This window comes from Siniperca chuatsi, linkage group LG15 (genome assembly GCF_020085105.1).
Source record: "Siniperca chuatsi isolate FFG_IHB_CAS linkage group LG15, ASM2008510v1, whole genome shotgun sequence".
NCBI classification, from domain to species: domain Eukaryota; kingdom Metazoa; phylum Chordata; class Actinopteri; order Centrarchiformes; family Sinipercidae; genus Siniperca; species Siniperca chuatsi.
Genome location: NC_058056.1, coordinates 28,445,170 through 28,469,867, shown reverse-complemented (window position 1 = coordinate 28,469,867; position 24,698 = coordinate 28,445,170). Strand labels below are relative to the sequence as shown.

The 24,698-nt window shown below is 41.5% G+C and overlaps 1 protein-coding gene and 1 long non-coding RNA gene across 2 annotated transcripts; both read right to left on the bottom strand.

The window, feature by feature from the left end:
- Window positions 1-9,450: 9,450 nt before the first annotated feature.
- On the bottom strand, window positions 9,451-12,256 carry LOC122862332. The gene is made up of 3 exons (XR_006374674.1): window positions 9,970-12,256; window positions 9,750-9,872; window positions 9,451-9,631 (listed from the first exon to the last, which is right to left on the bottom strand). It is a non-coding gene; the product is annotated as an uncharacterized LOC122862332 (long non-coding RNA).
- Window positions 12,257-15,020: 2,764 nt separating this feature from the next.
- LOC122862326 (dehydrogenase/reductase SDR family member 13-like) lies at window positions 15,021-23,745 on the bottom strand. Its single transcript, XM_044167745.1, has 6 exons — window positions 23,572-23,745; window positions 22,643-22,761; window positions 20,969-21,092; window positions 18,401-18,573; window positions 16,707-16,860; window positions 15,021-15,458 (listed from the first exon to the last, which is right to left on the bottom strand). Exons 1-6 carry the CDS (start codon window positions 23,696-23,698, stop codon window positions 15,199-15,201), a joined length of 957 nt encoding a protein of 318 aa, XP_044023680.1. The 5' UTR covers window positions 23,699-23,745; the 3' UTR covers window positions 15,021-15,198.
- Between the last annotated feature and the right edge of the window lie 953 nt (window positions 23,746-24,698).

The following is a 24,698-nucleotide window of genomic DNA, read 5'->3' as shown; positions in this document are numbered from 1 at the left end:
CTCACTGTTTATTAAATTAAAACGGCTCAAATCATATAGAGTTAAACAGCATGTTTTTACCTGAAAGTAACTAAAGGTTGTTTAAAATGAGAGAAAGTCAACATGATTTTAGAGGAATTTGCATGTTTAAAAAACTAATTGTGAGGAATAATGTAAAAAGTAATTGTATACTGTCTGAGTCGAAGAGCTGAATTTCTGGAACAGCTGTATTGAGGAACTGAACACATGATATGAGACAAAGATGTAAGAGTTTATTTTGCTTTAGAAATCTGATTTCTTCTGCGTCTTTCTTTACATTGTGGTTTGTTAAACGTGATGTTGCTTCCTGGTGGAGACGTACATTATATCCTCAATCTGTACAAGAATTAAAAACCACATAAACCAACGTGTCCGAACAACGCTAACGTACGTTAGCTTACTTTCAGCTCGGAGACGCAGAATTCCAGCTGAAGTTTCCTTGTTATTTTGTTCTCGGTGCAGTTTTTTAAACTGTACGTTGGACTAATTTACAAGCTTTCCTCTTTCAACCTGTCCAGTCTGCCACAGCAGAATGACCTCTGTGATCAAGCTGCAGCATATTCAGAACAAGTTTAGTCTTCAGCGCTCGGTTTGCTGCTCAACACTAACTCATCATCAGGAAGGATGCTGCAGTGTCTGCGTACCTATCTGCTAAACGAGAGATGTTACTCGGTCCGACTTAGTAAGATTAACGCTGTCCCTGACCTTGGGAGGTGTTTCAGGAGCTTATTGAAGCGAACTACATGTCAAATTACAAGGTGAGAAATACGGCACTCCAGTTCCTAATTCAGTTCGTGAATGTGTTGTCTTCTACGTGTCTCTTTGGTTGTTTGATGGTTCCTACGAACAAGAATCAAGACAAAACGAGAGTTCAGATCTTTATTGTTCCACAGGACATTTGTTTTGCAGCGGGACCGCATTAAAACAAGTTTTATTAGATCTTCTCGTGAGTATCTGACAGTTCATCTTAATCGAAACCCCGGTGCTTTACGTCCGGACAAGTTCCTTCAAAAGAGAGAAAGCTGTCAGATTTAAATGTTATATCACTGCATGTTTTAAAGTACAAGATAAGCTGTGAAGTGTTTCTGCCAAACCACCACCCTCATCCTAAGTTGTCGCGTTGGGATACAGTCACGAGAAGTGGACCGTGGCCTCAGCTCCACCCGTGGGTTTGTCCTTCTGGTTATCAGTAACACTGAAGGTCTTGGCAGCGGTTAGTTTAGACTCTTAGCGTATTTCAGACTGAATGTACTGACATTTGTTTTTGTGTCTGCTGGTTCATTTCTGTGGTGGAGACATCAGAAGATGATTCCTGTGACAGAAAAACATGTAACACGACTCAGCAGAAAACAGAAACTGTACAGGAACTATAATAATTTTCTCTCCGAGTCCAAATGATTGTGTGAGGTATTCGTACGAATCCAAGCAGGTACTTCTGTCTTTGTTTCTGTTACTCTTTTTTGGGGGGCCTCTCTTACAAATACTTCTTATGTCTCCCTTAAATTTGTTTTAAAAACTGAGGAGCAAAAAAAAAACCACGTGTCTGAAACAGTGAATCACTTTAAAAACTGGGTGAATCAGAACTGATCGTAAACTGGTTGCACTAACTGGTTTCCAGTTAGTTTGTCCTTTTTCTGAGTTAAAGCTCAGATAATCTTTTGTACAGGCAGCGATCTTCAGTGCCGTGTGCGACTTCCTGTCACCTCAACTCCACCACGAATACAAAGAACAAAAAGGGTTTTAAATTGTGTGCACTCAAATTAATGTCAGGTTAACACTAAAACATCCGCTGTACTCGCAAATTACATCTGAGTTTAAACAGTTATTTAACATGTAAATATCATCATTATTGTCAAATATAAAGCATGCAATCTGTATATAGACACGCATATACTGTACATCAGTTGTGTCCAAACCTTTTGCAAAGAGGGCCAGATTTGGTGAGGTGAAAATGTGTGGGGGCCGACCATTCAGCCTGACAGTCTTTGAACCATTAACATTAAATGCAAATGAACTATTTTATGAAATTTTTATTGCAAATGGCATACTTTTCATTTCTTCACACAGAACACAAATGAATCTAAACAAGTTTTTACCAAAATCACTCTTCCTTTCATATTACTTTCGGGAAGATTAAACATATCTAGGTTCATTTGAAACATTGCATATTATTCACTATTAAATGCTCGCTGTAAACTTCTAAATTCAAAACTTGTGAACAGGAAAATAACACTAACAGAAGTACAAAATATTGACGGCTATATGAATCTGTGTATCACTCGTTCTTTCGTTTTTCAATTGACCATCAAAAATCAAAAAACGAAAATGTTATTTGATTTTGAATCAGATATCAAAAACGAAATAAGCCCTTTTTTTTTTTTTTTTCAATTTTAGACTCGGATCAAAAATCCGAAATGGAAAAACGGGCTGCCGGAGCGAATTTGATTTTAATAGTCATCAGGGTCCGCGGAGAAAGGAGAGGGAAAAAGCGTGATCTCCTTTTCAATAGCTGCAAAGTCCCGAAAGCGTTGAAGTGTTGAAACCCCTCAGCCAGAGATGAGATGTCTGCTGCATGCCTCCTCATTTGCGCACTGATATTGTTCTGTGGAAAACTGGTCATTATTTCCTGCAGCGATGGGAAATGTGTGGTGTTGGGCTGCGTTTGTGACAGGTGCCTTTGGAAAAGTAGCAGCTCGGTCCCAAAGGCTTTAATGTGTGAATACAGTTGGCTTAACGCTGCATTTTGCCCCTGAAGGCTCGTGTTCAGCGCGTTCAGATGTCGTGTTATGTCAACTAAAAATTCAAAATCAGCCAGCCAAACAGAATCAGACAGTTCTGGCATCGGTCGTCCCTTTTTTGCCAAGAATTGTCCGACTGAGCCATCTTACGTTGTTGTGATACACAACATCTCCGTATTCAGCCTGGATGTCGAGTAGAAACTGTTGAAACTGGCGGTGGCACAGGGCTTTGGAGCGAATATAATTAATAGCCTTTATCACCGGTTTCATAACATGATCATATTTCAGATGTTTGGCACAGAGAACTTGTTGGTGAATAATACGGTGGAGTTTTTATAGCTTTGCCTCCTTCTTCGCTGACTTTGTTACAGACTAGGGTTGTCCACTTCGCTCGCCAGCCATGTCAGGTACGCCATCCGTAATAATCGCAGTGACTTTATTCCACCGTAGTTTCATGTCATGTAGCTCTTCGATCACGTTCATTTTATTGTCCACTCCACTCAAAAAAATCAGTGACTGAGCGTTCAGATGCATCCGTCCTCAGGCTAACGAAAAAAAGTCAAATCCACTCCTTTTGCCTCTAACTGTCTCCTAATATCCGATGAAACGTCTTCAATTCTCCGTACCACAGTGTTACGAGCCAGGTAAACATTGGCAAACTCTTGCTTCTTCTCAGGACAAATGTTCTCCTCCATTTTCATCACGCAGTCTTTAATAAATTCACCCTCAGTAAAAGGTTTGCAGTGCTTGGCAATCAGCGTTGCCACCTCGTAGCTCGCCTTTGTGGCATTTTTATTTGACTCACGGACTCTTGCGAAAAAGCGCTGATGTGCCGTTAAAACAGCTTCCAGTTGCTTCAATTTTTCCCCGTGTTCGTTCCCAGTTTCGTCTGGTAGTGCCTCTTGATATTGAATTCCTTGAAAACAGCCGCAGTCTCTTTTTGTGTGTATTTTACACTGTGGTCAACAGTGCTGGCGGGCCACATATTGATTTTATGACAGAGGCTGGTGGAAATTTGAAAGCGGTTCGCTATTGGCCCCCGGGCCGGACTTTGGACATGCCTGCTGTACATAAACTCCCATTTCATATATATAAAGTAATATATTACATTAATCATTGATTCCAGCATTTGTTGCACTCTTGTTTACAATTTGACTTGTATATAGACAGTTTGTTGTTGTTCATTGTTGCTTTTATATATATATTTATATATACACTTATTTTTTCACCTACTTGTACTACTATTAACCAAACTGCAGCAGCTAGTCTCTCCAAAGTCTGCGTGCCGAAAGCAGGAATAATATCAACAAGCTAAAATGCTAATAAGCACTGAGTCTACTGTCTGACTCTGGCACGTGAATGAATCTGTTGAACCCTGAAGCTCCCAGTCGGTCTCTTCGGTATTTTTCTACATACAAGTTAAACTTTGCCGCAGTACTGAGTGGGTTTGTAACAGTGTTAAAGTTGTAATACTACCAATTATACGTCTGGCAGTTTGGTAACATATAAAAGCAGAGAAGACGAGAGCTTTTGTCAGTGTCGGGCTAGCTGTGGTTATTTCCTGGAGGCAGTACGTACCAGTGGAGATCCAGTACATGGACGAGGGAAGTAGGGGTGCTGAGGGGGCTGCAGCATCAGCTAAAACCAGGCATTATAGAAACCATCCAATTGATTAAAAAAAAAAAAAAAAAAAAGTTTAAACTTCATGTAAGGTAATGTTTTCCCCTTTCTTACTGGGATATAGGCTATATGTGTAGTAGACAAATATTTGTGATGGTAAAGAGGATTACTTTTACGTTTTTTATCCGTAAATTATTAGTCTATTATTAGATTCCCTATCAAAAACTACAGGGCCGTTTTTCATTCCGAGTCCAGCTCTAATATGCACGTTATTTGAACGTGCTCAGATCTCTTATTGCACTTTGATGCATCCATTCACTTAACCCTTGTATTGTCTTCACGTTTGGGACCCTCTGGTATCCCTCGCGTCAAATTGACCCGGGACATATTTGGGGTGTTAAAAGCAATTACAAATCAAAATTTAACTTCATAAGCCATTAACATATATGACCTTTATCTCAATTTCAAACAACAGAGACAACATATATGTTTAATTATTGCAATTACCCCTACTAGAACGCAATAAAAAATGGAAGTTTGATTTGTTTTTTGCAATTTTAATATCCACTCTCACTGTAAAATCATGCATAACTCTGAAGAAATGAAAAGAGACAATATTTTCATTAACATTTTTTTTAATGAAAACTTTCATTAGCTTGAATTTCAAAAGTCACTTTTATCTCAAAATGCAAATGAACAACTGAGGCTTTATCCTTGCAACAAAGGGTGTTGCTTGGTAAAACAATATATACCATACCTCTTTACAAAACACATGCATCACAAAACTTAGCAGTATGTGTGCCACAGATGTACTTTTTGCAGTCTCTGCATGTTGTTTGGGTCTTAGTATCCTTTGATGGCCCACACACCTCACAGCGCTTCCTTTTGCCACCGACTGCAACCTAAAAGAATGAAAAGACTTTTAGTTCATGTTTAATTTTTTTAATTTCTAAAATCACACACACACACCACAAAACTGCATCAGGACGCTTACTTCAGAAGCTTGAGGTTGTGGTGGTGCGAGGGGTGCAGGTGGGACAGGTGTAGCCTCTGTCACTCTCCTCACTGTGGCCGGAGAAGCCGGGGTCCTGGGCACATGCTGTCTCCTTTGCATGTGCGGTGTCACCAGTGCCTTGCCGAGCTCCTCAAGGAAAAGCCGTCTTCTTTGGAGCTTTCTTTGGTTCCAGTCTGGGTTTGATTGCCATCCATATTGTGAATGCATTATAGGCTGAGACATCCAGCATCTTATAAAAGATCACAAGTGGCCATCGCAGTGTTCTTCTTTGACAGCTGCAGCAGGCCAGCAGCTTGTCGAGGTTGTCTACTCCTCCTTTGGTGGCATTGTAGTCAAGTATGACCTCTGGCTTACGATCCTCTCGGCTACTTATTTTTCCATCCCGGTGCAGAGCGCTCATCAGCAACACATTTCTTCCTTTTTTTGGTATGTAAGATACCAGAGCAGTGTTGGCTGTGGACATGAAGTTGGAGGAATGCACAGGCCTTTTCTTCACAGTTAGAACCGAATAACCATACAAGGGTTAAAGGTTCTATGAGTAACTTTCAGAAAACCCTCGTTAATAATGATACCTTTGGCCGTTAAGTGAACTGCAGTCAGCGTCCTGTTGCTCGTGCATCGTCCTGGACAGCTGCTAAAAGTGACATACGCAAGCGCTTAAATGAACACTGAATGCTGGAAAATAAATTACAATCATATTTAGAATAACATTACTATCTGTAATGTTCCTATATTTTATTTGGACCATTGGCTCCATGATACAAACTAGCTTGCTGAGTGCAAATCACCTCATTAGCCAACACTACGAACCCACAGCGCGCAGCCAAGCCACATCGGCCAACCCCAGCTTAGCTTAAGTTACAGTTAGCTGGTTGGCCACCCCTGCCTTGCATCGCCATGCTGCATATATCCGGCCGCCCACGTAACGCCAACCGCCAAGTAACCTGCAAATGGCAAGCAAACCAATTTACCAGCCAGATCAACCCTGGGAGTCTGGAAGAATTAGCTGACGTTATCCACCCAAGACAGTGTTTTGCTATTGAGAAAGTCGGGGAAGGTTTAATTTTTTTAAGTGTAGTGACAACCCGTTCACAATAAAAAGGGATTAAAACATGTCAAACTACATACAGTACCTTGTTTTTAAGATGTTTATGTTTTTTGTCTTGATGCTTTTTATATACATTTTTTTTCTGGTTTTTTTTTTTGAAGAAAAACTATTTTGTTTTGACTCTGTTGGTTTTGTAATAGTTTATTTTATTTGGAATGGTGACTTTTTGAACAAAGAAGAGAAAAGAATCAGAAAATGAACATTAAGGAAGAAAAGAACTGTAAATAATGTCAATGAATAAATAAATGCAGCAATAAAGGAAAATGTCCCTCAGTCCCCCCTTCTCCTCTTAATTTCCTCCCTTCATTCCTCCAGTTTTTCTGCCGACAGCCGCACAGTAGGACACACCTGCAATACGAGTGTGGCCAGTGTTGATCCTCTTGGGCTGGCCACACTGCTGCAGGTGTACTGCAACGTGTGCCGGCGGGTTTTGCTCCCGGGCAGCGTGCCCCCCCGCAGCAGCCGCCTTCCTCTTCCTGTATGCCGTGGTCCTGGGCACACGCTGGGCTGCAGGAAGAGGAGGAGGCTGAGCAGCAGGGGCAGACGTGACGGGAGCGGTGCTGGAGGAGGAGGAGGGAGAAGGCCACCATATGAGGGACCGGGCTGCTCCTCATCTGGAGTGGGAGGACGAGGAAGCAGACCCCTGTTAGACGGTCCCGGCTGCTCCTCGGGGACGTCAAAGTGAAAGGGCTGTCCTTGTCCCACCTGCACAGAGGACAGCCCTCCGCCTCTCTTTCTGGCGTCGAGAGAACCTGAAAGACAAACAGGCCGTTTTTAGTCTCTTCAGCTTTTATTAAACGTTCAGTCACAGTACCAATTACAACACATCAACACAGCTGCCTGTTAAACTCACCACTGGGACAGGGTCCTCTGGTTGAGCTCAAAGAGCAGGATTTCGGTCTGAGCCATCGACCTCAGGCTGGCTAATGGCCACGTAGTCCGTGAGGATGAGGAACCACCGAGTCCTCATGATCCCTCCGGACCGCGTGGCCGTGGGGTGGAGACGGCAGAGCTGGCTGCAAATGGCCTCCACCAGGCGGCTGGCGCTGGGCCAGCTTGCAGGGCCCGAGTTCAGTCTGAGAAGGCAGCTGAGAGGCGGGCGTGGAGAGGACAGCGAGGGTTAATGCACAGCAGATATTTACGAGAGGAAATAGCAGTATTTGGAAAGAGTCTTACCGTTGGAGACTCTCCTTCCCAGGACAGGAGGTGTCCCTCTCCCGGTGTCTGGGAGGGTAGACAACTCGCTGTTTGTCCTGCTCTGGCAGGCGTTGCCAGAGCGCGATGAGTCTGTCTACCCTGCTGTCAGAAAGCCCCTGAAGGCTCCTGCTTCCAGCAGGGCCTGGGCCAGCTTCAGGACATGCTGATATCCCGGCTGGCCGTCAGGACCCTGCATCTCCTCCTGAGAGGAAACACGAGAAAGGAGGAGAAGAAAAGGAAGGAGAGACGAACATTGTTGTTATTATCATCATCATCATCAGTAGTAGTTTCTTAGTGGTCCTCAACGTCCTCTTCGATACCCTCATCCACCTCCTCGAGCGACTATATATATATATATATATATATATATATATATATATATATATATATTTATATAAATAAAATTATTGAAGATTCTGCTGCTCATATCCAGGCTTCGTCACTGTGTATTTATCATGTTTCAAGAACATATTTGCAGCATTAAAGTTGTAACAACGAGAAGATTTAATGGTGTGTTTTGTTCTAATTCACATCAGCTGAAAGACTCAACTGAGTTCTGTTATTAATGTTAATAAATGACATGTTTGTTTACTTTTCATCACTTTGCACATTTGAGAACTCACTAGACAGCTTTTAACCTGTGAGGTGTGTGTCAGCAGCAGCGTGAGTCATCCATGTTGTGTTTTATTGACGTGTTGCCGTTAAATGTCATGTTTACGTGTCAAAAGTTGAGTAATGCATCAGAAATAAGAAACTAAACAAAGTGCAGATTGTGCAGAAAAGTTTATTTATAACAACATTATGTAAAAAAAACCCCCACAGAACTGAACAGAGCTGCTCAGCAGCAAACAGAAAACAGACAGCAGGCAGAGAGCAGCTGGTGAACACAGTGGAGCATTTAAAATGAAATAAATAAAATAATGAAAAAGTCCCTCAGTCCCCTATTGGTCTCCTTTTCATCTCCTCCCTCCAGTCCTCCACAGTTTTCCCGCCAACAGCCGCACAGTAGGACACACCTGCTATGCGAGTGTGGCCAGTGTCGATCCTTTTGGGCTGGCCACACTTGCTGCAGGTGTACTGCAACGTCTGCCGGCGGGTTTTGCTCCCGGGCAACTTGGCCGCCTTCCTCTTCCTGTATGCCGTGGTCCTGGGCACACGCTGGGCTGCAGACGTGACGGTGTCACCCGGGAGCGGTGCTGGAGGAGGAGGAGGAGGAGGGAGAAGGCCACCATGTGAGGGGCCGGGCTGCTCCTCATCTGGAGTAGGAGGGGGTGGAAGCAGACCGGAGTGCGAGACGGTCCCGGCTGCTCCTCGGGGACGTCAAAGTGAAAGGGCTGTCCTTGTCCCACCTGCACAGAGGACAGCCCTCCCCCTCTCTTTCTGGCGTCGAGAGAACCTGAAAGACAAACAGGCCGTTTTTAGTCTCTTCAGCATTTATTAAACGTTCAGTCACAGTACCAATTACAACACATCAACACAGCTGCCTGTTAAACTCACCACTGGGACAGGGTCCTCTGGTTGAGCTCAAAGAGCAGGATTTCGGTCTGAGCCATCAGCCTCGGGCTGGCCAGCACTGCCTCTCTAATGGCCACGTAGTCCGCGAGGATGAGGAACCACCGAGTCCTCATGATCCCTCCGGACCGCATGGCCGTGGGGTGGAGACGGCAGAGCTGGCTGCAAATAGCAGTCCTTCCCAGGACAGGAGGTGTCCCTCCCCTTCGCTGCCTTGAACCGCCCCCCTGGGCTGCCTCTCCCGGTGTCTGGGAGGGTAGACAACTCGCTGTTTGTCCTGCTCTGGCAGGCGTTGCCAGAGCGCGATGAGTCTGTCTACCCTGCTGTCAGAAAGCCCCTGAAGGCTCCTGCTTCCAGCAGGGCCTGGGCCAGCTTCAGGACATGCTGATATCCCGGCTGGCCGTCAGGACCCTGCATCTCCTCCTGAGAGGAAACACGAGAAAGGAGGAGAAGAAAAGGAAGGAGAGACGAACATTGTTGTTATTATCATCATCATCATCAGTAGTAGTTTCTTAGTGGTCCTCAACGTCCTCTTCGATACCCTCATCCACCTCCTCGAGCGACTGGATGGCAGCAGCCTCGTCCGGAGTGTCAGGGTCCAAGCTGACGTCCTCAAGCACTCTGCCCGTCTGCCAGTAGAGGAACTCCACCCCGATGAGCTCCCCTGTCACAGAGCAAAAACAGGAAGCAGAGGATTTGTTAAGTTCTCCTTTTCCCCTCATAGTTATGATGTTGGAATAAAGTGTTTTCACATCACATACCTGTGTACTCTGCAGGCTTGGTGACGTCCTTAACCATCTGAAGGCCAAGCACCCTTTGGCTCTTCTGGTTAAGGACGTGCTTGAGGTGGCCACTGTAGGAGTGCAGAGGCTCCACCTGTCCTTCAGCTGACTGTGGCCTTTGTCAGCCTGCCAGTCTGGGTGTACAGCTGCACGCTCGGTGGGTCCTGAATGCAGCTGAGGTGGCGCCTCTGCGTTCTCCAAATGTCCTGGATGCGGAGAGCGTCCAGCAATGGGATGATGTTGAGGAGGTCCTGGATGAGGAGTGCTGTCTCCACGCCCCACGCGTCCGACAACGACAGTGGAGATCTTGCAGCAGCCTGTAGGGGATGGTGGAAACTTGCATATGTATTAGAGACACAGACAGCTGTCCAGAGAGGCACACAGAGTGTGAGAGTAGGTTTCAGACAATGCATGTTACAGCTTTCATTCAAAACTTGACTTCAGCTATACCTGTGTTTCATACAAGACCATACATGCAGAGACAGTTAAAGTTAAAGCACATCCACTTTGTTTGCTGTTTACTACAAGTCTTAATGCACAAATATTTACAAATATTCACAAAGTGTATCTATACAACTGTACAAATAAAAAGAGTAAAGTCAACAAATGTCCTTGTAGACTTGGATACAGATGAGCTTTGCCTCCTACAGGATGATTGAGGTCGGGGGGCAGCTTCAGCTTGGACAGACATATATCAGACGTATTACACAGAACAGTGGCAAGTAAACAGTGTCAAACTATATCATTTCCTGCTCCGACCGGGTGCTTCCTCAGCCGTGACGAAACGAAGGTTGGAGATGCCGATTGGAGTGGTTGTGGGCAGCAGGACATGCAGGAAAGAGAAAACTAAACACACCGAGCCATGATAATAGAGTATGGGGGCGTGACGTAACGGCTCTAGCGCCGCGATGGCTGATGGGAAAAATCGCCATATTGTGAGGCCACTTGTTCTGACGCGCCGACGAAGTTTTAGTCATGGGAAGAACCTGCTGTGTTGTTGGATGTAATGTCCGTTCACACAATCGACGTGGGAGAAAAATAGACAACGGTCTTTCTTTTTATTGTTTTCCGGCCTGGAAACTAAATGAAGGGAGTCGTGTGTCTGATGTAACAAAGCGGAGACGGATGGCCTGGATATCCGCCATAAGACGTACGGACATACATTTCGCAGACATCCCAAGATCACTTAAAGTGTGTTCCAGGCATTTTCATTCAGGTAAGTGTATAAACCTCACTTAGCAAACGATTGTGTTCTCATTTTGTTCTGTTACCGAGAGGAGTAGTCATAGGTTCCTCTACATTTTGCAACTAAACACTAGAACAAGAGCAAGCTAAGTTAGGCTAGTTCAAATAAAGCACGCTGAATGCATGTGATCAAAACAGAGCACTCAGCTGAGCCACTCAGATATTACCAGGTGTAACCCAGCCAGATCACTGTGACACTGAAGCACGAGAAATTCTCTTAATAACACTTAAATATGTTGCCACATGAGTTCAGTTGGAACTGAAAGCATAGTATCTAGTACTAGTATCTAGTATGTAATTATATATATATATATATAAAATATTTAATAGGAATTTTGATATATAATGTTTTCTAGTAATTTGTTGTGTCTCCCAAAATGTGTAATAAACATGATTTAAGTCCTGGTGTCCTCTACATTGGACTTGACATGTATGAAATTGATGCCCTGTTTCATAACAGAAGGCCATATTTTGATTTGAAACCTCACAACATTTTCATGAAATGCTGATTTAAGTACAAAATATCATCATATTTCCATAAGGGTGTTACACTTGATCACTAAATTAACGTCATCCATTTTTATAGACCAAGGAGAGGGAGTGGCCATGGTGACACATCCAATCATTTATCTCTGAAAAGCCCTGAACTTGCTCTGTACAGGACATCCAGACTGTAATGTCTCAGAGAAATCGCTAAAAGATAATGTGCATAAAACTCCATAGCTGGTAGTCAGGAGGATAATATATAAATCTGTTTTAAATATTGTGTTAAGATGCGTGTTTCACTAATCACAGGTAGGTAAGTAAGATCACACCTTTGTACGAATGAAAGTGTTTTCACAGCTCGTGGTTTGTAGGCTTCCAAGTCATGGACCCAGCCATTTGTAAATTGAACGTGGGCTTCCATAGATTTAAAATTATGAAACTGAGCCTCGGTATAAGCACTCACACCACAGACTAAATATACAAAAATATCTGGAAATGTCAGAGGAGGTAAATCGTCGGGGTCTCGACTACATTCTCTTGCAGGCACCTCATACGGATCCAGATTTCCGATCAATGCCATCTTTTCCAGGTACTGTTTTCTTGCGTCCGGTAGAAGTTTGTCTCTGTATAGTACATTTTGTTCTTTTAATTGACTTTTCAACATATTTTTTACAGATATTTTCATGTTTTAAGTCTCGCACGATGTGGCCTCAACATGGCGGCGCCTTCTTGTTTACGTCCCAGAATGCACTGCGCGGTGACGTCGGTTGCCAAGCTCTATAGGGAGTATTGTCCATGTGGCTAGGTGAGTTTTCAGTATCTCCTGTGGTTTTTCACACAGCAGACAGTGACTAAGCTGTTTTAAATCCTATCTATCAGATCGATCTCAGTTTGTACATGTTAACGATGAGTCCTCCGTGCACACCAAAGTTAGTCATGGAGTTCCACAAGGTTCTGTGCTTGGACCGATTCTATTCACTTTATATATGCTTCCTATAGGTAATATTGTAGAAAAGGTTTCAGTCGTAGTCATCTGGACACTGTTTTCAGAATCAAAGAAAACAGTGTCCAGATGACTACGACTGAAACCTTTTCTACGATAGAACACTCCTGGACGAATGAGGGACTACACCGTCTTATAGGTAATATTATTAGGAAACACTCCATAAACTTTCACTGTTATGTGGATGATACCCAATTATATCTATCGATCAAGCCAGATGAAACTAACCAGTTAACTAAACTTCAAGCATGCCTTAAGGACATAAAAACTTGGATGACCTGCAATTTTCTGATGTTAAACTCTGACAAAACTGAAGTTATTGTACTTGGCCCCAAACACCTCCGAGACACATTATCTAAAGATATAGTTACTCTAGATGGCATTGCCCTGGCCTCCAGCAGCACCGTAAGGAACCTCTGAGTTATCTTTGATCAGGATTTATCCTTTAACTCCCACATGAAACAAACTTCAAGGACTGCCTTCTTTCACCTACTCAACATTGCAAAAATCAGGCACATCCTGTATCAAAATGATGCCGAAAAACTAATCCATGCATTCTTTACTTCTAGGTTGGACTATTGCAATTCCTTATTATCAAGCTGCTTGAATAGGTCCCTTAAGACTCTCCAGTTGATCCAGAATGCTGCGGCACGTGTACTGACAAGAACTAGGAAAAGAGATCATATTTCTCCAATATTAGCTTCTCTGCACTGGCTCCCTGTAAAATCCAGAATAGAATTTAAAATCCTTCTCCTCACCTACAAAGCTCTTAATGGTCTGGCACCATCGTATCTTAAAGAGCTCATAATACCTTATTACCCCACTAGAACACTGCGCTCCCAGGATGCAGGGTTACTTGTGGTTCCTTAATGCATGTTACTAACTCGACATTTTCTCTCTCCCGTAGTTTAGTGCTTTCTTGTTTCTCTCCTCTCTCCTTCTGTCGCTTTCAGCAGGTATTTCTGCCTCCGTGGCTGCAGAGTCTGGATCGGTGGATCTGCTGCCCCCGTGTTCCTGCTCGACAACTGCTACTACAGTTATTATTTAAAAATTCTATGTGGAATTTGCATTGTGCTACTGTATTTTCTCTCACTCTCTCTTTTCAATGGGCTTTATTGGCATGGGAAACAGACGTTAACATTGCCAAAGCAAGAGTGAAATAAAAACATATATATAAACAGAAGAAATTAGATATTAAAATATATACAGATAGGTAAGATATTAATAAAAACTGTAGACTTGCAGTTAAAAAATACACATACAAAATAAGTGAAAACTATATAAACACTGCAACATTTTGTGTGTGTGTGTCCTCAGGATGTGTTGATATATATTGGGCAGCAGGATCGGCCCTGCCTCCTTCTCCTAGGAGTATTTTTAATGCTGAGAGCTCATTTAGCTCTTTGAAATCTGAGAGTTGAACCTGTTAAAGTAAATGTTTCTTCTTTTATTGAATGTTTTACATTGTAGAAGGAAGTGCATCTCAAACTCACCTGTCGAACAGTGACCACATATTCTGTTTTCCTTTGGTTGCCGGGATTTTTTTTTGTCTCTTTCCAGAAATCATGACCCAGTTACTCAAGATAATGCACAGATTTGTTGTGAGCAGTTTCATGTAGGGACTATTTTCTTTGTACCTACATGAAACTGCTCACAACAAGGTCTGTGGATTATCTCGAGTAACCGGGTCAGGATTTCTGGAAAGAGACGTTGCTGTTGAGTTCATCAAATGTATTTTTTTGAGCACCACAAGCCGAGCGCCATATAGTCCCATTATATTCAAAACATGCAGACATCTCTACGGCCGATATCTCCAAAACTCAGCAACTCACAGCAAAACAATCTAGATGGATAAACAGCGCTACAGGTGAGAGGAAAATGTATATTTTTGATTTTGGGGTGAACTGTCCCTTTTAAGTTTGAATTCCAGAGTTGAACTTGCCAAGTTTGAACCTTCAAGGACACATGTCTGAACTTTGTGTACTCTGTATTTACAAAAAAGTCCTAATGACAAGGAGCACTGAAGCTGTTCTGGAGGCTCTAACACATGTTGTTATCCATCATACCGTCCAGAGAGTGATTAAGTTCGAAGCCCTGATATTTCAGACATCAGCCACTAGGTGGCAGCAGCACAGCATGTCTTTAATACTTCCTACTACGTGTACTCTGGGAAAGAGACCAAACACTCGTTCACATTTCACGTTGCACCTCACTCTGGCCATACTGACACCAATCTACTGTATGACGTGATAATGTGAGAGGGATACTGTAATCAAAAGATGCTACACAATAAAACTAGATGTTCACAAAGTATTGTTATTAACATTATTACATTAGTATAGACATAAAGGCCAATTTATCACACTTTAACACCAGAGTAAACAGTTTTTAACAGCAGACAGTTCATTCCTCATTGACTTAGCAATCCATTTAAGTTAGAGAAAAATCTTCAAGTCCTTCGTAGTTGTTCCACCTTAAGAGAGTCCACAGAACATCTCGCTGACCTCCCACAGTTTCCGACCCACGGCGTCGTCTCGGGCCTGGGCGCATACTTCCTGTACGGCGCAGCAGGAGAAGTAACGTCCGCTCAGAGGTTCGATTCCCTCCTGCAGGGCGCAGTGCAGCGTGGTCTGAGCTCCGGCCTCCGGGTCCAGGAACAGCAGCTGGGCCACGGGCTCGATGAAAACCTTCTGCCACAGGCTGACGTGACGTGACAGCTCGGTCCGAACAACACCTGCAGCGGGTCGAGAGACGCACATGGTTTAAAACAACGGATGCAAAAATTAACTGAGGAAAAATACTGAAAATTGCCGTGGTGAAAAAAGACGTTTATCCTTGTTGTCACAGCTTCACAGTTGAAATATCAACTTCACACTAAATCTTGTGAGGTGGAAAAACATCTGTGGGTTCAAAGGTTCAAGGCTGATGCACTTCTGACCACACCCACATCAGGTGTGGTCTGTTGGACTTGTGGCTAAGCCCATAGTCATCAACCATACTCTGAAATTTAGTGGGGATTGTAAATTGTAATTTTATTAATAAATTTAACTGAATCTTATTCTCCTTACATCACGGTCTGGTGCCAGGTTCTGGTGGAGAATAAAAATTTAATTTTAATGTAGTTAGTTTGCCTGAAAAACAGTCAGCTAGTTTTAAATAAATATTAGAATCATCTTAAAAAAAAAAAAGCTCAACATTTAAGTTTGTAATTGTAGAATATAGACTTCTCTTCATGTCATTATAAACCTCCCAAATGTCCAGAAATCCACCTGAACTCGGCATTATCACTGGTAGTTACATGTCATATGGGACTTACTGTAAATACCAGTTTATGACTTGTGTGGTTCTCGCCAACTACAGTTGCAGCTGGAAAACTTACATACGGATATCCATAAATCTTTTATTTATTGAAAAGAATGCAGTAAAACTTAACTCTGGGTTTGGTACTTCTTCATAGTTTTTTACACACGTTTCTGGCAATAAGTGCGTTTAAATTCACCTGTTTTTATGCACAAAACCTGAGCGGAAACAGTGGAAATAAAAATAAAGTCGAAATATCACAAACGTTTTTCAGCTTGGCTGAGGCGTAAAAGTTGAAGTGGGAATAAAAACAAGATGAAAACATTTTGAATAAATGATGACGTACATGAAGCATGTTACTTAAACCACAAGCTTCCACTAAAGAGGCGAAATCTGTGCTACATTTGGATGGAAACCCGGCTATTGTTGACATTTTCTTTGATAACACGATGTCACGTGAAACTATCTACCTCAGGAGTCAGAATTAATGCATCCACGTGCTGGAGGACCTAGAAAAATATTTTCTGCCTGTCAGTGGAGACTTCAGGACGTCAATAAGGATGTCACACTTCCTGGAGTGAAAACGTAATTCAGGCACTACATTTTTCTCCAAAACGTATTTGGCGAAGCACATTAGTAGAATATAAAGGTATTTAGTAGGAGTTTGTTTGGAGCATGTTACCTGGGTGGACGCTGTAGCAGGTGACGTTGGTTCCTTTCAGCCTCTTGGCGAGCTCGTGGGTGAAGAGCACATTACACAGTTTACTGTTGCAGTAGGCCTTGAAGAACTGCCAGCTGTACCTGCCGGTGCCCAGGTGTTTGTTCGCCACCAGAGCCTGAACACACAAAGAACTCCATTAACTCAGGATCACCTGAGTGATAGGGGTCATTAGTGAGTACAGGTGACATGAAATGGCATGTGATGACGTCATCTGTCCAGGTGTTGACAGGTGAGACCGTGAAGCCTCACGCTGCAGATGAGGAATGTTGAATGTATGGAGGAATCCTTTTGTGTGACGGAGGTAATATGACATAATGTCACACCTGAACAGGAAGGAATCCTGAAACAGAAGAACCAGTTCTGACGCTGTTCCTAAATCTGTTCCGGCAGAGACAGGACTGGAAGACTGTTGCAGAGAAACCTCATGTATTTTCAGATTTGATGCCTCAGTATATCCGAGTCTGAATAAAGAAGTGGATTTTTAAACGAACTGATGCTGCATGTTACCGTATTATATGATGATGATGATGGTTTTGCTCCAAACGATGCAAGGGAAGGAGCGTGATGGAGTATAAGCAGTCAGTACTGGTTCTGCAGTAAAAAGTTTCCTGGGACTGATATCTGATTCTATCTCACATTATTAGATTAATACTGATGCATTAATGTTAGAGCAGCGTTTTAGCTGCTTGAGGTGGAGCTAGTTTTAACTGCTTTATACACAGTTAGCTAGTTTTAATTACTTTATATAGAGTTAGCTAGTTTTAACTGCTTTATACACAGTTAGCTAGTTTTAATTACTTTATATAGAGTTAGCTAGTTTTAACTGCTTTATATAGAGTTAGCTAGTTTTAACTGCTTTATACACAGTTAGCTAGTTTTAACTGCTTTATATACAGTTAGCTAGTTTTAATTACTTTATATACAGTTAGCTAGTTTTAATTACTTTATATACAGTTAGCTAGTTTAACTGCTTTATATAGTACAGTTAGCTGGTTTTAACTGCTTTATATAGAGTTAGCTAGTTTTAACTGCTTTATACACAGTTAGCTAGTTTTAATTACTTTATATACAGTTAGCTAGTTTTAATTACTTTATATACAGTTAGCTAGTTTTAACTGCTTTATATACAGTTAGCTAGTTTTAACTGCTTTATACACAGTTAGCTAGTTTTAATTACTTTATATACAGTTAGCTAGTTTTAACTGCTTTATACACAGTTAGCTAGTTTTAATTACTTTATATACAGTTAGCTAGTTTTAACTGCTTTATACGCAGTTAGCTAGTTTAGTCCAGTGGTTCCCAACTTAGGGGTCGGGCCCCTCCAAAGGATCAGTAACACTTTATTTGGATAGTCCACCTACAGATAGTACAGGTTGCATGATTCAGGTTTTCTGTAGCTATTGCTGTGGACATCACTATATTTACGCAATTCTTTTCTATTTTAATCAGTATATTGTGTTATTTATAAGTGTACATTAAAGTAATCTTTGGAAGGAGCTGACTGCGAGTTCTGAAGTGTAAGCAGTGAAAGCAACTGAAGGTAAAATACACCCAAAGAGTTGAACTATAAACACTGAAAAAAGCTAAAGTTTTTGTGGTTCTTCACACAGAGCTTTTGTGTATTTGTATGTTGATTTTGTGATTTAAAAGCTCACGTCTAAGTCGATGTGTCCCCAGCGGTAAGCCATGGAGGACAAAGTGACCACTCGTCCTCCCCCCGCCTCCTTCAGACGCTCCAGCAGCAGGCAGGTCAACAGGAAGTGACCCAGGTGGTTCACCCCGAACTGAATGCCGAAACCGTCTTCTGTTTGCCCGTCAGCCACCAGACCTACAGGGCAGATTTGAAAATTGTTTTAGCAATGTCTGCAGTTCTTTGTGCTATTAAGACTGCCATCAAAATCTGTGTTCCCATCAATTTGTGTTCCCCTTTATCTTTACCTGAACCCAAGGTTATCCCAAACACCAATCAGCCGTCTCCGAGATGCCTAAACATAACCGGACTTGATCCCTAACCCTACGGGAAATGCTATTCAATACGGAAACACACTTTAACACAAGACAGGAACTGGGCAACTACATGTAATGACATGTAGAGATATTGATATAAAATATAAAAATAGTAAATAAAAACTGACACACTGTAGAATTTCCCGGTTTGTCTCAAGTTTAATTTAAAAAAGGAAACCACTTAGGGCCTTTTAATACTTTTAATTCTTCATTCAGTCAATGGATCTTTCTCACAGGACTCACTAACTTGTGTTTGACATGTAAAATGTTAAATCAAAACATCAAATAATTAAAAATGTAAACAAAATGTTATTTTCTAATTAATTAAAGAAATTATTAAGAAATGTTAAATAGACTGATGTGTATGTTTAATAAAGAATATTAAGCATAATGATGAAAACATTGGTAGATTTGGTTAAAACTTGCAAAAAAGTACAAAATATCACAAATTTAAAAGCTAAAAAATAAGTATAAAATATTAAATGTTAAATTATAACTAGTTCAAATGCTACCGTTTGTCACGGTTTGTTCTAAATTTAATTCTGGTGTCAGTTTAATCGGCAAGATGAAGACAATAGTCAGCAGACCTTTGTCCCAGTGAACACTTGCTGCATGAATGGCTGCATTCCATATCAGGTGTGTCTCTTCCCAGGTTTTGTAATCTCTGGCTCACTGTCAAACCTAACCTGTGCTTCTGCTGCCGTCACAGGTCAAAATGTATGCTGTCAAAAAAAGTCTGTTCACCTCTGTACACCTGTGTTCTGCTAGCTTCTGTTCCTCAGTGTGTTTTCTCAGAAGGTTTCTTTCATCAACACATTCCCAGAATACGTCTTTTGTTCCACCAAAAACTCCCAAATGTTCTGTTTACAATAATAAATTCTCCTCATCATCATCGTTATTTTTCTGTCGATCAACTAATCGATTAATCGACTGTTTCAGCTGTAGTTATTAGCAGTTAACTTTTCTCGTGTCGATGTGTTTCTGTAATTCAATTTACAACCTGTACAGCCGTACAGTGTTTTCTGTCCATATGCTAAGATACACGAGTCTCTACTGCTGTCTCTAAAGATAAAAACTAGTATCAAGAGAGCCTGCACCCGATTATCTGCTTGCCTTTTTGTTAAGACCTGCTACTAAACCGACAACCTCCAGATTGTTTTGTTTTTTTTCAGTTGGACCAAGAACTCCAGGGGCCTGAAAAAATCTAGGGGCCTCTTAAACATTAGGCAGTTCATTATTTCATGAACTAAAGGCCTTTTTCACAGCAGACATTTTGGCATGTCATGGAAGAAAAAGCACAGGTGTAATCGACAATAAAATCAACAGCCATCCATTTAGGTGAGCTGGTTCTGGGGTCCTGGTATTGTGCGTGCTGGCTCACTGTCATGGCTTACTGGGACACTTAACGAAACTAAGCCATCGTTAACAAAATTAGTTTCACCTGTGCTTGTCCTGCTATGACAAGTCAAAATGTCTGCCATGAAAAAGGTCTATATATATTATATTAAATGCCAAATGAAATGACCACACAGCTAAAGTTCACTCATTTGTAATGCTGGTGTGACCTTTAAACGTTACCTGTGGAGTGGGTTTTGTTTATCTTGTGCACAAGGACGGTGACGTGATTCACAGTCCTGCCAGTGGTTTCACACTATTCCAACAGGTGGCGGCAACACGCCAAAATGTGCAGCAATGCGTCAACAAAGACAGGGAAGAAGAAGACTGCTAGCTACTAAACACGGACGTTAACAGTGCAGGATTTGAAATGTACAAAAAAAAATGTCTTGGCAAATGTTTTATGAGGAAGGAAATACATTCAGCTAGTTTGTTAGACCTCAAGGATTCACACGATGCGTTTTGGTCCATTAACGCTGGTCACTTGTCGGGCCTTGTGTACATTCACAGCCACACACACGACTGTAGTCTAGATACGGTCAATCTCATAACAGCAACTACAACTCCCATGAGACATTTATATGCTGTCAAAGCCTCAATGGAGCTGTAGTTGTTAAATACTAACACAATAATTGTTGTTAGATGTATTTTGTTAATGAGATGTTCGGATTTTATTCTAGTAGACAGTGGTTGGAAGTATTTCCCACTTGCGGCTACGAGATCTTGAAGTTGTTTAGGTTTAGATCACATTCTTTTCTCACTTTTAAAAACAAAAGTAATAAATCATTCGTCTTTATGTAATAGCGTGTGTGTTTGTGTACCAGCGTTGTTGATGAGCAGGTCCAGCCTGGACTCAGTTTTCAGGAAAGTTTCGGTGAAGCAGCGGACGGACTTCAGACTGGCCAGGTCCAACTGTATGTGGAGCACGTCAGTACTTCCTGTTTTCTGGAACAAGATCATCATCATCAGGTGAAGACAACGTTGGATATTTACTATAATTAGACCACAGACTGTATACAAAGACTGAGAGTCAGATATACATAATGTAACATACTGATTAAAATGAGAGAATTGAGTGAATGTAGTGAATTCAACAACATGGTTTTCAGATAGATAAAGAAAACGAGAGTCACACAACCTTTCTACTATGAACAAGAAGAATTTATTACTGTAATTTGTGATTCTTTTGCTCATTTCATGTCAGTCTTCCTCTCTTTATAACCAAATGTTTCTCCCTCTTTTCATTCCTTTTGTCGATTCTTAACTCTCAAAATACTCTTAATAATTCTACTCTACCCTACTGACAGTTCACTTCAAGTCTAACTAACGCTTCATCTCCTTTCAGCTAATTCACAACTTATGCCTCAATTCCTTGTAGTAAACTTTTCAGCTCATTTCAGTGCTTATAGTTGAACTTGTTTTAGTCTTTATACTTTACCTAGTACTTCAGCTGCTTTCACAGTTTACACTTCAACTGACAGCTTGTTTCAGTGATTACACTTAACTCAGACTTCAACTCCTTTCAGCGCTTGCATTTCAACTGCGAGTTCATCCTCTATCAGTACACTTAAGCTAATTTCTGTGCTAATGGTTTAATTCTTTCAGTGTTTACGCGTTGTAGCTCAGCGGGCGGTCCCATTCACAATGAATAGCAGCCTATTGCTGTTCCAGCTTTTGAGTCTGTATGTGTGAACAGCCCGCTACACTTCAACTGCTTTCACTGCTAATACTTCAAATGATAGTCAATTCCTTTGCGTGTTTACATTTCAAATGGAAGTTCCCCTCCTGTCTGTAAATTTCAGCTCATTTCAGTGCTTACATTTTACTGAGAACTTCAACTGCTTTCACTGCTTACACTTCAACTGTCAGTCAGCTTCTTTCAAACTTTGTGCTTTAACTTACACTCTTTTCAGCGGTTACATTTCAATTGAAGTTCAGCTCAGCTGTCCGTACATGTTAGGTAATTTCTGTGCTCACACTTAAACAGTCATTTCAACTCCTTTCAGTGGTTCCACTTCAACTCTTTTTAGTGCTTTCTTTGATCTTTTTCTTTATTTGAAAGTACTCTTCATACTCCTTCAGCTGCTTCTTCACTCACATCTTTTCCAGAAATGCAGTTCAGCACGTAGCGATCACAAAAGAAACGTTCTTGAGATCAAGACAAAACAAAACTTGGAATAGCATTTTTAGCTGTTTACTGTGGACATCTGTACTTCCTGAGCTCTGAATCACTGCCCACACGTCTGATTTGTTTTAAGTAAAGTGAAAACGTAATATCAGCCCGATTATCAGGCTAATAGTTTCATGGACTTAAGTGTGACATAAAACTGTCCATCCAGTGAAGAATATTTAACAACCCAGTTGTTTATTGTGTAAGAAACAGTTCAAAGATGATGAACTATGCAACCACTCCTTAGCAAGTAATGACATGTTGCAGGACAGTCAATGATTTATAAAAGCTCGAATGGAGACACGATCTGATCCGTTTTCCCTACCTGTTGTATATCTACGATGGCGGCCTCGGCCTTGTCCCGGCTTCGGCAGGCCAGGATCACTCTGGCACCCTTCCTGGCCAGGTGCAGAGCCGTGGCTTTCCCGATGCCGGTGTTCCCTCCTGCAGCAAGGAAACACAAACTGTCAGCAACAATATAACATTGCACGTAGTCTTGTCTATTCATGCCAGTGGCGTGGCTCTAAGGAGGGAAATGGTGTAGGTCAGTCGGTTCACCACTTTGTTCCATTACCATAAAATTTGGTTCAGACGTTAATGTTCCCCTCAGGATGAACTGTAATAACTTCATACAGTACAGGTAAATACTCACTTGTTCTATGAAAGTTCCTAGAAAATTATAAAATATCACTTTGTTTTAGGAAAAGGATTCAAGATACCCGATAACATATCATTTATCATAGGTGTATCATCTATTTATCATTTTACATGCTCACAGATATCTCAAGTCTAAGTCTGTACACATTTACATTAGTTAATTATAATTAATTGATGCAGTTTAGAGATAAATGTATAAAGTAAAGAAATCTGGATAAAAAGAAGCAAATAAAGAAAAGAAAATATAAAATGATCATTAAATGTCCTTTTTATTTATACAACTTACAGAAGTTGTTGTAGTTTAATTTTCTGTTTTCTAATTGTTTAATTTACTAAGTGTTTCAGCACTTGTCCTTATGTCTGTTTATTTATTCTGACATTTAAACGATTAATAAATTATCCTTTTTCAAAATATCACAAACATTTTTAAAAAGGTTTTGTTATTCCATTTAGAAATAATTTGTTGTATCATTTCAAATAGTTACATATACTTACAGACACACTGCCTGATTTTGTTTTTGCTTTATTGGGCAAAACTTTTTTTACCTGTAATAAGGCAGTGATAACCCCGCCCCCTCCACAGACAGACAGTCTCACCTGTGATGATGACGGTCTTCCCGGCCATCGCTGCGTTCCCTTTACATTTGGATCTTTTGAAGAGAGTCTGTGTGAGGAAGATGTATCCTCCCAGAACCAAACCGGCCAGCAGCAGCAGGTGAAACATGGTTTGTTACAGCATCTGATCCACCTGAGAATCACTGACTGACTCAGGAGCTGAGCTCTGTCATTTATACACGGTGGGACTCACCTGTCGGACCAGTTCTACCTGCCTGAGGCTGGCTGACGACGCTGAAGTTAACTTCTGATTTGGCAGTTAAAGGGAAAATTTTGGGAAACTGAACTTACATTGCTGAGCGACTGATCCTCAGTTTTTTGCACCTCTTACTGTTCTGAAATCGTGTTAGACATTTTAGGTAAAGCCTTAACGCTGTCTGAAACCCACTTTCAAATTTGTAAAACCTAATTTCTATTTGTGAAAATGCAAAAAAGGGCGATTTCACTGCTTTTTTCACACCTAGACCACATTAGACCAGGTCCAGATCAGAAACCACTATACCTACCCTTGTCAACAGTGGTGGGCCCAACATTTCACCTACACCTGTCTCCTAGTCAGCCTCCTCCATCAGTTCCAGTGACAGCAAGAGAGCAGAATTCCTCCAACTGTGGCTTATTCACTCCACAGTGGCTTTAACACTCATCACTGTAATTTCCAACTAACATGTACTGTTGCAGCTTGCTGTGGCAAGTGATGGGGCTGGCTCACCCTCATAGAATAGCCATTATACACAGTACTTTGGTATCAAAGGCTATGTAAAGGATTAAGGCAGGCAGGCAAAAAGCTTCAAAATCACAATTGCAGGCAGATTCAGAAAAAAACAAAAGGGCTGCAACGCTACGACAGGGAGACACGATACACAGTGTGGCAAATGACGAATATAATAAAGGTGAAACTGTGTTTTAAAGAATATTTAGCCTCTCTGGGATAAGCTAGTCCAGATTAGACAAATCTAGGTATAGTGGTTTTTAATCTGGACCTGGTCTAATGTGGTCTAGATTGGGGGGGAAGCAGTGAAATCTTTTTTTTGCATTTTCACAAATATAATAAAGGTTTTGCAGATTTGACAGTGGGTTTCAGACCAGAGGATCGTTTGCTCAGCATCGTG

Coding starts and splice junctions, on each gene's coding strand:
- LOC122862326 (XM_044167745.1), bottom strand. CDS start 23,698: ATGTTTCACCTGCTGCTGCTGGCCGGTTTGGTTCTGGGAGGATACATC. Junction 18,574..20,968: donor CCTGCTCATCAACAACGCTG/GTACACAAACAC, acceptor TCTGCCCTGTAG/GTCTGGTGGCTGACGGGCAA. Junction 15,459..16,706: donor CTGCTACAGCGTCCACCCAG/GTAACATGCTCC, acceptor GACCCGCTGCAG/GTGTTGTTCGGACCGAGCTG.